The sequence below is a fragment of the Hippoglossus hippoglossus genome, chromosome 15 (genome assembly GCF_009819705.1).
Source record: "Hippoglossus hippoglossus isolate fHipHip1 chromosome 15, fHipHip1.pri, whole genome shotgun sequence".
Taxonomy (NCBI): Eukaryota; Metazoa; Chordata; class Actinopteri; order Pleuronectiformes; family Pleuronectidae; genus Hippoglossus; species Hippoglossus hippoglossus.
The window spans coordinates 12,976,572-12,991,766 of record NC_047165.1 but is presented as its reverse complement, the minus strand read 5'-3'; the positions used below and the strand labels follow the sequence as shown (position 1 = coordinate 12,991,766).

The window sequence follows — 15,195 nt, the reverse complement described above, 5'->3', positions numbered from 1 at the left end:
TACTTTTATACTTTTAGTTACTTTTTAGTTACTTTTGTACTTTTAGTTACTTTTGTACTTTTAGTTAGGTACTGTAGGAATAACAGAATCGGATGCATGTCCTGGGAATATTTGTCTTAGCATAATAACTCGTAGAAGAACTAACTGCAGGTTTACACCATCGTTGACTTGACAGATACTTTGTGTGTAATAATCAAACGCTAATTTGATTTCTGAATTACTAAGTAACGTCATGTCACGAAAGTAACGTCACATAACCTTACGTTACGTTACGTTACGTTACGTTACGTTACGTTACGTTACGTTACGTTACGTTATGTAACGTAACGTACTTTATCGTAACGTAACTGTACGATAAAGGATCTGCCTTTATTATCATGATCAGCCAGCACGATACAGAATCCGCCATACTGGATCCACCATTACGATCTCTGATACGCGATCCACAGATCCTAATCCATGGTGCGGCCCTGGATCTGCGGAAAGGCAAAGGGACTCCGGGGAAGAAGTCAAGTCAGTAACATGTATTGATGGGATATGAATTACTTTGATGTGATAACGATTGAGAAGAGGAAGGAGAAGCTGGAAAGAGAAGCTCCGTGTGTCATGTGTCCCCCGACCTTCTAGACCAGGGGTATTCAACTAAAATTTAAAGAGGTCCAGTTAGAGAAGATTTCTTGAAGCAAGGGTCCGGAAGATCATAATGTCTAACTATTTAGTGTGATATATATTTAAGTACTAGTAGTTGTATCAACATCTGCATGTACTAAATACCTGACTGTCAAATCAAATGAATTCAGTACAATACTGTCACGTAACATAGAACTGAACATATACTGATGTATGATTGCAGATATGTATAATGTATAATAACTAAATAAAAGTAGGGCTGCATTTCAAAATAAGAGAAAATAAATAAAATGTGAAAATTGTGCATGTTCAAAGGCTTAACTTCAGAAAAATAAAATAAAGGGAGCAAAAGCTTGAATTTCCCTTTTTTCTGTTTCACATCTTGACTCAAAAGTCTCAACCAATTTTACAGATAATAAATCTCAACACATCTTAACAATTGAACAGTTTTAGAATCACTTTCTTCCCCTCCATACAGATGGTGTCTGCCTCCCGAATTGAAAGGGGGAGATGATTCCACAGGAGAGGAGCTTGATAGCTGAAAGCTCTGGCTCCTACTATACTTTTAGAGACTTTAGGGACGACAAGTAAGCCTGAATTCTGGGAGCGCAGTGCTCTAGTGGGTTGATAAGGTACTAACAGCTCTTTAAGGTATAATGGTGCCATATTATTAAGGGCCTTGAAGGTGAGGAGGAGAATTTTAAATTCTATTCTAGATTTAACCGGAAGCCAGTGTAACGAAGCTAATACTGGAGAAATGTGGTCTCTTTTCTTGGTTCTTGTCAGGACACGTGCTGCGGCATTTTGGACAAGCTGCAGAGTTACGTAAGTTACGACTTACTGCTGGAGCCTGATAATAATGAATTACAATAATCCAGTCTGGATGTAACAAAGGCGTGGACTAGTTTTTCTGCATCCTTTTGAGAAAGGACATGTCTGATTTTGGAGATATTACGCAAGTGGAAAAAGGCGGTCCTAGAAATTTGTTTTAAGTGTGAATTAAAGGATAAATCAGGATCGAAGATCACTCCCAAGTTCCTGACTGTTTCATTCGTCTAGCGCAGCTATATCATTAGATAATGTATCTCTAAGGTTTTTAGGGCCAAGTATTAGAACCTCTGTTTTGTCTGAGTTTAATAAGAGAAAATTGCGGGTCATCCAGGTTTTTATGTCCTTGAGACATGCTTGGAGTTTAGTTATTTGATTACTTTGTTCAGGTTTTATTGACAAGTATAACTGGATGTCATCCGCATAGCAGTGGAAATTTACCGAGTGTGTCCTGATAATGTTTCCGAGTGGAAGCATATATAATGAGAATAAAATTGGTCCGAGCACAGAGCCCTGTGGAACACCATGGTTAACTTTGGTGCCCACAGATGACTCATCATTAATTTGCACGAATTGAGAGCGATCAGAAAAATAGGATTTAAACCAGTTTAGGGCGGTTCCTTTAATGCTAATTAACTGTTCTAGTCTCTGTAATAAAATGTTATGGTCAATTGTGTCGAATGCTGCACTGAGATCTAACAGAACGAGGACAGACACAAACCCCTGATCTGAAGCTATTAGAAGGTCATTAGTGACTTTTGCCAAGGCTGTCTCTGTACTATGATTAGCTCTAAACCCCGACTGAAAGTCTTCATATATATTATTTTCCTGGAGAAACTCACACAGCTGAAAAATAAAATTTAATTTTTATTTAAATTTTTACGGACGAAAAAATAAAATCCGTCCGTCTGTCTGTCCCTATTATTATTTTTTTTTTAGACGGACAGACGGACGGATTAAATTTTTATTTAAATTTTTTCGTCCGTCTGTCTGTCTGTATTTTTTTGTTTTTTTTGGACGGACAGGCGGACGAATTTCATTTTTTTTTTTTTTTTCAAATACTGACCTATGTTCACAATCCTGACCTGAACAGCTCCATATATTAATATTAGTGCAGGGTCATAGCGCCACCTACTGATCAGTGTGAATATTCAGTTGTGCTAACATTGTCCAATTGAAACAAAATTGCTCACGCTGCATCAGAGCCCCTACTTGAACAGATCTATATGTCTGTATGTAATAATAGTGATGGAGCCACCTACTGGCAAAAGGAAGTAAGCTTTGATTTACAACTATCATTCGATTTACATGTAATTCTCACCGTGTGATCTGCAATTGATTGCAATTAGTAGACAAGGATCGACGTTGTGTGACAGACGCAGGAAGTGAAGCGTTTATCCTTCCCGCAGTGTGCAAAACACATGCAATGCGGAGACGGTCATTGATCGCTCTCGCCACTAACCGCAACAGGCTTCAAAATGCCTGTGCTCGGGCCCGTTTATACAGCGTAGCCCTATTGTTATTTCTTATTTATGCTGTAATGTAGTTTATTCTTATTCTTATTCTTATTATTAATAATGATTGATCAAATATAGAAATACAAACACAGCAGCTCTGATTGAGTGAATAACTTAACTCAGGTTAATTATTTAGAGGGATTGATTATGATTAAATCCAGAGATCCCTTTTATGTCATCTTCTTTTTTTTATACTTCGTGTGTGTGTGTGTGTGTGTGTGTGTGTGTGTGTGTGTGTGTGTGTGTGTGTAGGTGTGTAGGTGTGGTTGCAGCACACCGGGTCACCTCCTGGCTGCAGCCTGTAACCCTGCTGTAGGGCACTGGGCCAGTCTGCCTGTTCCTCCCACTAGTTTCCACTGAGCGACAAGGCTGCACATTGTGCTCAGAGCGGCCCAGAGACAGCCAAGGTTACACAGCCGCTCTCTCTCCACGCATCGCCTCCGAAAGGTACACAGCCCACGGCGCGCGCGCACGCACACGCGCGCGCACACACACACACACACAGCTGCATCTCCTCGTCCACACTCAACATTTCTACACTCTCTTCTCTCTGTGTGTGTGTGTCGGCTGGAGAACTTCATGGTAAGGCTTTTCTATAATATTATTATTTCTAGTGGGGTTTGGATACGTTGGTGCGCGCATAGCGTCCCTTACATTGGATGATGCTGGAGCTGTGACGTCTGAATGCGATCGATAGGTTATTGTTATTTGGATTGTGATTGTTTCATTGATTCGTCTCTGGAAGTCTGAATAATCAAAAGAAGACGATGATGTAATGAGATGCCGCCGTCATCAGCTCTGAGCTCACATTATTATTTACCCCGTACTTGAGCTGTACAGTGCGTAAAGTGCGGAAAGTGCGATCCTGATGCGAAATTGCCGTTACACAATAGTGCATTTTAGGGTTTTAGGGGTAGAGGGATGCAACAAGGACGCTGCAGTATGATCATAGTAACAGTAAAGTATCCCCCTGGAGGCACAGGTACTGTGAAGTTAGGGCTGTTTCTACTGATGAAAAGTTCAAATGATGACTGGGATTCTGCTATTTTCCTTGTTTGAGTGATGTCATCCACAAAATATTGTTTTTAGAACACTTCTGCAATGCCATTACAAATCTAAAAACAAAAACAAATTCCAAGCATAATAAAAAAGAATAAAGGAGAATAATACAAGAGGAAATAAAAAGTATCTATCTATCTAGTTATCTGTCTGTCTGTCTGTCTGTCTGTCTGTCTGTCTGTCCTCTTAAAAATGTGTGGGCAAAGTGACACAATTATTCATCAATATATCAATATACAACACAGTAAAAACGAATTCAGAAATTTATGATAAAATTAAAAAAAATGTATTCCAATAGGAAAATATTCTCCATACGGACATGCATGCGTTCATGCATAGTGTACATACAACAAATAAAAGTAAATAAAGGAGAAAAAAAATCCAGTGTCACAATAAAACAACCCAACTCATTGATCTGCAGCGCTGGCCACACTGTTCTGCAGCGTGCAGAGAGGTTAAAGGGACACGTGCCACCGTGTAAATGGCATTACAACATGTCTGACAACAGACACACTGCACACTCATGTCATAGTTACATCATTATATTGCCCAACTCTTACAGCAATTAATCCTGTGTGCAGAAATCATTACCAGCTGCTGCATCACTGAAACCACGGTCTATATAAAGTCATGAGGAAGCATTTTCGTATTTGGCAGGATCCAGCTCTGGATTGTGTAGACGCATTTATTTTGACTTGGCTCTGCAGCACAGACTCATTGACTGGCTGCTAACACGGGCTCCTGTTGTGGGTCATCATGCTCTGATTAAGGCCTTGCAGATTATCATGTTTTGGTGCAGCCTAATGCATCTTTGATAATCAGAGCATGGACTTTAGTGCACAGGCTTGATCGGAATAAGCCATATTTAGTTCCTGCAGATAAGTGATTATGGGCAAATGCAACAACCCGTGACATGCGATTTGTTGCCTCGGCAGCGATTCACTGTAATGTGAAGTGCAACTTTTAATTTCTACATATCTGCACAGAAACTGCACATTGTTTACAAGCAGTATTTTTACTCTTAATAATTACAGACAGTTCCTTATGCAACTCAGATGTTAAGAATATTACTATTATTTAAGTGAATAAAATACTTAAATACTAAACCAAAGTCACTGACCTGCCCCTTCATTTCTATTGGTCATGTTTCAATATCCAGTGACTGCAAGAGAGGTGCTTTAGATAAATTTGATACTCACATTTCTGTTTAAGGTCAATCTGTTATCCTATAAAGCTGTAATTGAATTTTACCTCAGACAAATACAACTTGAGCCAAACGATAGTAACCCATCTGCAGATCATCTTGAATTATGTGCAGGAATGTGTGTTGCACAGAGGTTCATATGGCCTATATGTGTTTCCAGCAGTAGACTCAGGTGTGAGGTGCAGTACATAACGCAACTGAAATTAATGTGTAGCTCGGGAGTGCATCAGTGAAAATAGCTATTTCAGTGGCTGAGAGGAAGCATTTTGTGCAAAGCTTTTTGTGGTCTTCCAAACAATTTAAAGGCCTGCAGGATGATGTAAATACAGCTGGGGTGATAAAGAAGAAAGTTATCAGGTTTTTTAGGAGATCAGTTGCAAGGATTTTTGTCTGTAGATGAGGCTTTGTGTGAAAAAGCTCCATTTGTGCTGCTACAAAAGACAATTTAAAGGATATCTGCAAATCTTTCGCTGCAAATATTCATAAGACAATATGGAATTTACAAACCCTTTTGAGAACATAGCCCTGTGATCACATCTTAAAATGCACATTGTCCATCTGTGAACACCCAGACATTCATTCAGTTGTGTAGACGGCCGTCTGGTCTACATCACAGAGCTGATCTGACTGTCAGAAGCAGAGCAGCGGAATCTAATTTTATATTCCAAATTAGCCCACATGTACTGCTTATGGAAAAATACAGTCACTTTTGGACTTTTCCCTGGTGTTTAAAAAAACGGACAGACAAACCATGTGTTTTAAACCCCCACCGAGGGAGTGAGTGATCAACAGATACAAACAATAATGTACCACCACCACAGTTTGACAGCTTTGGCAAGAGAACCTGCATAAAGTAAACGGAGCAGTGCTGCCCGGGCCAGACACGATTCTGCAATTGTTACAGCCGGAGCTTGCTGGGGCTAATAAATCCACACAGTTTGACGTCCTTATTACCCTCAACAATCGAAAGATCCAGAGAATCACTGTACGGCAGCAGTAACGAAACAGAGATGCGGTTATCGTCCGTTCACAGCTGCCTGGTGGCTTCTTGTTTTGTCTCAAGAAGTGGCCACATTTCATCTATGGTTGGACACCGCAGGGACACGGGAGGTATTGGAGAAAGGCATTGAAATGAGGCCAAAGAGTTAATTAGACAAATACCAGACTAATGACGGACTGTGGTAAGAAAAAGACTTGTGATTTTAGCTGCTTTCATGAGGTTACAATAGGCATGTGTCAAAATGTGTTAAATTTGTTATGAAAACACTATTTAGAATTTAATATAAGTAATAATCATTAATCAAGGCCTCCCTCGGGCAAAATATCTACTAATCAAACTAATAATAATATACATACGACTCTTATATATATCACTCGAAGCAACAAAACTACACAAACCCAACTCTGTATCTCCAGGCTCAACTTTAAAATATGTTTAAAATCAATAATAGGCTAATATTAAGATGAACACGTTATCTAATGGGTGTGTTGTTCTCATTATGCATGCTGTCTTTAGGTGACAAATGGAGACCTTCAATCATCAACTGAACACTTACATACAGTCATGGATGGGTCCCAGAGGTAAGTCACGTTTATATTGTTATATTATCTCAGTTGCTGGTGTAGAAACACATTGGCTTGCCTGAACTTTAAAGTGCTGCAAATACCTACTGCAAAAACTCAGCAGGGCACTACACATAAAGGGATAGTTCACCCAAAAAGGAAAATTCACTCATTATCTACTAAAAATTACAGAGCTGTGAAGGCAAACATTACATAAAACCTTTGACCGGAGTCGTTCATAACTGTAGATATTCATGCACAGACTGACAAGAATTCTGCTCTCGTGTTTCACACTCTTACATATCCTTGTCAACCTTTCGAGGTATTGAGCAAACACTGAGGGTGCAAGGCCACCGGTCGTCCCCTCAAGTTCATGTCTTGTCACTGCTGAGACCACCTTATCAGCCCCCATGATCGATCAGTAAACTCTGGCCCCTTTATCTCCATATTTCAGATCAGCGGGTGAAGGGATGGCTGCTGTTGGACAACTACCCACCAACCTTTGTGCTCACAGTCATGTACCTTCTGATTGTGTGGATGGGACCCAAGTACATGAAGCACCGGCAGCCGTACTCCTGCAGAGGCCTCATGGTGCTCTACAATCTGGGCCTCACGCTCTTGTCTTTCTACATGTTCTATGAGGTAAACGGTGACATGTGTTGTAGTCGACCAATTCACTAAATGCAGCGTCACACTAAAGAGAGAGAAAAGTGACCAGAACCAAAGCTGCAGACCCACTAAAACGAGTGTGTGAATAGGACCAAATATGTTTTAAGTAAAGACAGATCTAAAATAATGCTGTCTGTGAAGATGCTCAGTCATCCAGATTCCTATGTACACTTGTACAACTCCAAGTTAAGCTAATGAAGCTAGCAAATGCTGGCTGAAGCCTCGTATTTAGCGTAGAGCTAGCATGAAAAATAAACGAGCGTATTCAAGTTGTCATGAAACATTTTTCCCCTCAAAATTAATAGTTTGTCATTGTATCAGATTAACATGATTTTTTTTAACGTAAGAGCAGTAAACCAGTTATGTCGTGAATCTATTAAAAAACAAATTACTACTACTTTTTTCTACTGAACGTTTTTTGGTACATTGCTAACATTGTTTGTCTATTCAACAAAAAACGTAAGTGAAAACAAGTTTTACACAATGAGGTGTTATTTCTTGCCGTCTCTTACAGACGAGGAACAGAGCTATCAGGGAGGCAGAGGATCACATCTTGACAGACTCAATGTTTCAACCATCAAATCCCTCATCCACCATCACAGACAACAGCACTGTTGTTTGTTGCAAGATGGATTTTATATAAACAACGGACTCCATAACTGAAAGTGATAGATCCAGTGGTGTAAGCTGGGATGTGATTACATTCGTATTTTGGCAAGATGGCCAAGTCTGAGATGAATGTTTAATAGCAGCTGTGCCAAGACTTCACTTATTATAGTGATCGTATCTGTTGTACCTGTGAACACCTCGTGTAAGTCTAAAGTATCAGTCTGCTCCATACCATCCAGCTGGCAGACTAAGGAATAGCTAGACTGTCTGTGATTCATGAAACCTTGAACCCTGACCATGGCACGGCCATTGAGTTTTTGACAGTCCAAAATCAATACCACCTCGTGTCAATCAAAATACATCAACTGTTCTCATCAACTTTTCAGGCTTCAGAAGTTGTTTAATTTTTTATTTAATTTATCTACTGACTAATTTTGTAGGTTTTATGAAATAACCAAAGTGGTATACCAGGTTAGTGGGAGGACGATGTCTGTGCAAACATTTAAACAATATTTGATGCTCAAAAATCAAAGGTCATTCTGTTGCTGGCAGTTTCTTGGCTAATATTAGTGGGTAAAGCAGACAGGACAGTGGCTGTATATTGAATTGGTGAATCAGCATTAAACCCCCCTCATCTGTGTGCATTTGAATATATATTGTTTACAGGGTCACATCATCCCTTATACACATACTGTCGGATTATGCATGTAGGAATTGTGGAGGGACAATATCAAACCTTTAAAAAAAATTTGCATGGATGGGAGCTGGACCCAAGTCAGGATATCTCCACCTTTACTGGATAAATTTTAACTAGTATCACTTTACTATGCAAAATTAAAGGGAACAAGTAAATTCATAGGTGCACAGGTGTGCACCTATGAATTTATCATAATTTGCATTGGTGTGCAAATGCTCAAGAATTATCAGATTATTTACCTTCAACACGCACATGTTCTCAAATAACCTGTACAATTAAATGTACATATTATAAACATATTATGAATAAATAGTTGTTAGGTTCCTAGTTTTAATTAGGCTAGATTAAATATTTATAACCAACGTCAGCAGCTAAAGATCGGTCACCAGAACCTGACTACAAATAGATAGGTTCCCAGGTCTGGCGATCTGACTCGCTCTGTACCTGTGCATGTGTTTATGACTTCACATTTTGCAACACCCTGACTTTCAACTTTCACTTTTACATTGCATTTGTGCATTGCAGTGTCTCTGTGTGTTAACTGATTGTTGTCATTTGATTGTTCTGCAGCTCATTACTGTTGCGTGGTATGGTGGCTACAACCTCTACTGCCAGAACACTCACAGTGCACCGGAAACAGATAATAAGGTGAGTCAGTCAGACATACACGTATTTACGTTTAGTGCTGGTGATGATTTTATTCTATTATCACATATCTGACATAACTTGGATAATTTCCCATTCCTTTTCTTGAAACTATTCACAAAACACTAAAAGTATAAATACAACAGGACAGCTACAATATGTAATAATCTTATTCGAGTTTTTTCCCCTTTCAAATCCACTGCTCTGATGTCTGTGGCCGACCTGTAAATCCCAGCAGATAAACTACAGACACAGGGAGTCAATTTAATCCGACTCTATCGTGTCATCATGATGACTACACTGTAAAAAGGATGCCGGTAGAATTCACAGTAAATATCTAGCAAAAAAAGTTGTCCATGAAATATTGTAAAATACATTGTTATTTATTTTTAAAAGAATTACAGTATATGGTACAGTTTACAGGCTTTTTGTATATATTACACGTGATATAATTGTTTTATTAAATTAGATTTATTGTTTTATTTGCATAAAGGTAATTGCAATCTAGTTTACAACATGGTCTTGTATACTACTCAAATGAGTTAGATAACTAGAGTTGCCAGTAATTAGCACAAATTATGTCACACTAAAATATGTTGAATATTTTTACAGTAAAATTGTTGTTTTTTACATGAGCAGCCAAATGATTGTGAAGTGTTTTGAATGGATTTCATAGCACAAGACTGTGTCAGTTTATTAACTAACAAGTTCAGTCTTCTTTCTTTTTTTTAGGCCACTTAAGATTAACTTAAGTGTTATGAAGTCACTGGACACAGCTGGTTCTCTGCTGTGTCCACCATCAAATTATGTAAAGCTGCTTTACCTCATGCAGCGAAATTTGATTATCAATAGTAGTTAATTGTTGTATCAACCATTTAATTATATATATATATATATATATATATGTATAGATGGATGACATCACAACTGCCAAAAAGTGAAACCAAATCATGATCTTGATCATACCCTAGTGGCTGGCTGCAGTATAGGTTATAAACCTTGCCTCCTCCATGTAGATGTGGACCAAATAAAAAAGTCAAAGTACACGTCTAATTTGTTTTTAGTTAGTTCCATGATGCTATAAACACAGGATGAAACGGCCTGGTTGACAGCCGAGACTGACTCGTGATTGATGAAATGTGAATCGACAGGACCTTGATACCACGGCTCCACACCACAATTACTACTGTGCAGACTTTGACTCCTGATGGCTTCAACAGTACCAATATTTTGGACAAAGGGAGGAAGTGGAGATGCGTCATCCATCTTTATATACAATCTATTAGAACACATCTTACCTGCACTTTTACAATATGTTTTTGTGGACAAATACTGTCAGCTGCTGCATTATTTTGGACCCATGCTAATTGCGATATACAGTTTAACTTTGTAAAATGACAGAACAATAAGTTTTTGTAAAAATACATTGTGGACACTACAGAGTGTGTTACAGTGTCTTTGGTGTCCCAGCTGAACTCTGCGGTGGAGGAGATAGCACGGCTCACGATGAAATGTGCACAGCTTTGCAGTTCAGCAGTGATTAAATAAAAACGTTTTTATCAATGTGTCAGAGCTACAGATTACAGTTAAATTGCTTTATGACTCATCCTGAACTTTCATGGACCTTCAGGGCAGATATCTTCTTATCACCTTGTACTAACGTTTGGGAATTTTGAAAGAACGGTTTCCACTGTACATTTATGGTTCTACTATATGCTATATCAGTCTCTTCGAGAATATACAGGAAGTTTTTATTTTACTTTTCCAGTAACCTCTTCTGTTTTGCCGTGTGTCCACTCAGATCATGAAGGTCCTGTGGTGGTACTACTTCTCCAAGCTCATTGAGTTCATGGACACGCTTTTCTTCATCCTACGAAAGAACAATCACCAGATCACGTTTCTTCACGTCTACCACCATGCCAGCATGCTGAATATCTGGTGGTTTGTTATGAACTGGATAGCCTGCGGCCACTGTGAGTGTTTTAACATGACTTTGCCCTCCAGTGACTCAAATCCCTCCAGTAGCCACATTCAGGCTGTTCGGGCTTGCAGCCAGCTGAATAATTCAAGTGCGCTAATGTTAAAGCCATTAGGCCTGAAAACAGCCTGTTTGGTCCACAAGGCCTTAAAGGACACAAAGTGACATTTATTGACTTGAATGCTGCAGTTCTGTGTCACAAACCTTTTTGTGTTTCTATCATAGAAAGCAGCACAGCACTCTGAGCGTTATAGGAAATTCACTTAAAATGCACTATTAATTTTGATTTAAATATGACGTGACTTTATACACACATTTATTATTTATCAGATGTTTACTATGTTATTGTATTATTTATTTATTAATTATTACTGTATTACTTTACTGTTAATGGCTTCTATTGATTTTTAATGAAAGTTGTTGTAGTGCTTCCAAACAGAGCAGAGTAATGAAGAGTGTTATTCCCTGTGCAAGCAACGCACTCCTGAATGCCAGTCACTTGCCATTAATTAACTCTGTACTGTACCCTGTAGATAAATCACTTCACGTGTCTCTCATCTGTGTCTGCTCAGCGTACTTCGGTGCGGCCGTCAACAGCTTTGTCCACGTTGTGATGTACTCGTACTACGCCCTCTCCGCCATCCCAGCCATAAGGCCGTACCTTTGGTGGAAGAAATATATCACACAGTTTCAGCTGGTGGGTTTATCCTGTGTGGAGTATTATTCATAAAGTACATGCACGGTAAAATGATATATTATTGGATGATTGTTACTGATGCATTAATATGTTATTCACTGATGAAGTTTCTCATTCAGTTACATCCTGAACATCTTACTTTCTTAAAAGCAGTAGAAAGACATTTTATTGGCAATACTGTGTTTAAACTGTTTTTACTTTTAATAGCATTTGACCAAAAAGATGCTCTTAAAAGGAGAATTTTAAAACAAGAATGATGAAGGAAGTTGCTATGTTTTCACTATTATGATAGAAAAATGAGAAAAAAGTAGCTCACTTGAAGAAATCGACTTCATTTCTTCACGCTACTGCTTCTCGCCTCATTTCTGTCATCCTCTTTAGTTCATGGCTTTAAAAAAAAGTTTAATTCAAATGTATTATCATTTGTCGTTGGTTTGTATGTGGTAATACAATAATAAGTTAACACTCATTTCTCATTGTATAGCCAATAATGCTTTTTAGATCTTGGACTATTTTCTGCAGCAGCCTTTTAAGCTTTTAATAGAGTGCGAACATGTTTAGCATGATCCATTTAAGATATTTTAGGCTCTGGATCAATATGACCATTGTGTAAGTTCTCTGAGTCACCTTCTCACTCTGCCATGTGTCTGCATATGTGTGTTGTGTTTCCTCCACAGATCCAGTTCTTTTTAACCATGTTCCACACATCCTGGGCTGCCATTTGGCCGTGTGGCTTCCCCTCGGGGTGGCTGTACTTCCAATTCACTTACATGGTCTCGCTCATTATCCTTTTCTCAAACTTCTACATTCAGGTCAGTTGATTGTCCATTATAAAGTGTGAACAAATGAGTTTTAATGACAAGTGTGGTGATGTGTTCCTATTGACTTATATTAAGTTTCATTCCTCAAAAATTCCTCAACTCTGTTAATTAATTACATTTTAACATGGAGTAAAACTATTCCATTTTCCATCCTAATGTAATGTGTAATAACATGTCCTCTCTTCCTCTCACACAACAAGACGTACAAGAAGCAAAGTATTTTAAAGAAGGAGCAACAGAACGGCTCTGCTCTATCGAGAAATGGACATGCGAATGGGACACCGTCTACGGAGAGCACTGCACACAAGAAACTGAGGGTGGATTGACATTTGAGAAGCCGTCACTCGAAGCTCACTGTAGTGTGTTAGCTAATGCTGCTAGAGGGTACATGAACCTTCTTATCTAGAAGAGTCTAGCATTCACTAGAGATAGAAAAGCCATACCCAGATGTATACAGAGACTGTCCCTGTTTCCGCTCACTCTGCTACACATGGCAGTGAATAATGAAGTTGTTGTAGTTAAAGGACAAGAGATTTGTAGTAGGGCTGGGTTTAAAAAAAGATTGTTTGAATTCAAATAGATTCTAAATGATCTGATATCAAATTATAAAACTAAGCCATTTAAAAAATTGAAACGAGACAAAAACAAAGCCATATGTAAGTTAGAAATATGTAAAGAAATATCCAAGTGCTAAAAACTGGAGTTGGTTTAGCTGACCTGTTTTTAGCACTTGCATGACCTAGATGGATGAGAATCTCCACCGACATGTACAGAAATGAAAGAAACACCACAAATCTCCAAAACCATTTCTTAAGAAATCCACTAAATATGCAAAAATATGCAATTGTCACTGGAGACCCACAAAACCCACCGGAGACGCTATTTGCAATAAATGTTCCACCCAATTCTCTGCGTGCACAATTAGGTATGTGTTATTTACACTGGCTGCCTGGTGATGTGCTTTAAAAGTTGCTGTTTATAATACACTGAACATATGTACACATGGTTTTTAATGCAATAGATTTGTTTACCTGCAGTAAAGAAAGCACTTATTAACACTCGTCGGTCATGTAAACATTAACATTTTAAAAAATGCACTAGGTTCCTTGTACAATTCACAGCATCAAATCAATTTGGTGTGTTATGAATTGGATTTGAATAGAGTAGCGATACCCAGTGCTATATTGTAGAATGTAGTCCCTCCTCAGGAATAAAATATCTTGTATACATACTGCAATAGATACATTCACTCATTCAATGATGCTTTACACGCAGATCGTCCAAAGATGAGAGCTCCAGTAGCTGTGTTTTATTACATTCAGTGACATCAACCAAAGGGACAATTAAAGCAACACAGTGCTTATGGTCCTTCATTTGTAACTAGAGCATGTATCTTGTGTCTTGCCTTATCTTATTCCTGCCTGTGCTGTTACATAATCCTGAATTTTGCCCTGTGTAAAACTGAAAGGCCTTTCTATCGCAGGTGGTACCAGCGGAAGTTGCATTTTGCTGTATATTTGCAGTGCAGGGTCTCCAGTTTGGAATATAGAGCCATTCAACCAAAGCATAGTATGTGAAATGATTTGTTTCAAGACAGAATATTGGTTGTTGTAGTTTATGAGCACAATTTAAACGCCAGTCCACATTAACACCCCCATCCACAGTGTTATGTCCACTGCAGCTTTATCCAGTAAATTAGTTTACAACTTGAATTCACTGATATGAATTATTTAATTCATAAGAAGCGAAACCTAGTAGGTCTGCGATGTTTAATAGTAACTATTTAGGTATCAAATTTATCAGGCCAGTATAATCATACTGAATAATTCATCAATGAATACTCAAATACATTATACACAAAGAAATGGTTGATTATGTCACATTATGGATCATAGCCACAAGGTCCATTTAGTTGATGCTTTGGAGCCTTTACTTGTCACATTTAACAACAGATTGATTTTTCCCAGGTGTCATTAAAATGTGACTGCATGTTCTGAGGAAGATCACGTGTTAGAATCAAAAGCTCCAGAGCAGCAACTAAATGGACCTCAAACATAGTGGAACAGTTTTGTCAAATACTGTTGTTTTTTTTGTTTGTATGTTTGTTTTGGGTTTATTTTTTGAGGCTATATGTTAACAGGGTGCCTTCTGGACCAGTTGATTTAGTTTCTAATGTAGCATCTTTTATCTTTTCAATATTCTAAACACATGTTGGTCCATTTCAGAATAATAAGCTATGCGTTGGATGTCCTGTTCAAATCCTGTGCCTAACTCTTTA

At 38.4% G+C, this 15,195-nt stretch overlaps 1 protein-coding gene across 2 annotated transcripts; it reads left to right on the top strand.

Annotated features, from left to right (window-relative positions):
- The first annotated feature begins 3,236 nt into the window (after positions 1 to 3,236).
- On the top strand, positions 3,237 to 13,776 carry elovl5 (ELOVL fatty acid elongase 5). 2 transcript variants are annotated; one of them, XM_034609639.1, is made up of 8 exons: positions 3,237 to 3,422; positions 6,755 to 6,819; positions 7,256 to 7,443; positions 9,347 to 9,424; positions 11,223 to 11,394; positions 11,972 to 12,096; positions 12,774 to 12,908; positions 13,118 to 13,776. In XM_034609639.1, exons 2-8 carry the CDS (start codon positions 6,762 to 6,764, stop codon positions 13,241 to 13,243), a joined length of 882 nt encoding a protein of 293 aa, XP_034465530.1. In that variant the 5' UTR covers positions 3,237 to 3,422; positions 6,755 to 6,761; the 3' UTR covers positions 13,244 to 13,776. The 2 variants fall into 2 exon arrangements, with proteins under 2 accessions (XP_034465530.1, XP_034465529.1); XM_034609638.1 differs by having other exon boundaries at positions 3,237 to 3,557.
- The last annotated feature ends 1,419 nt before the right edge of the window (positions 13,777 to 15,195 follow it).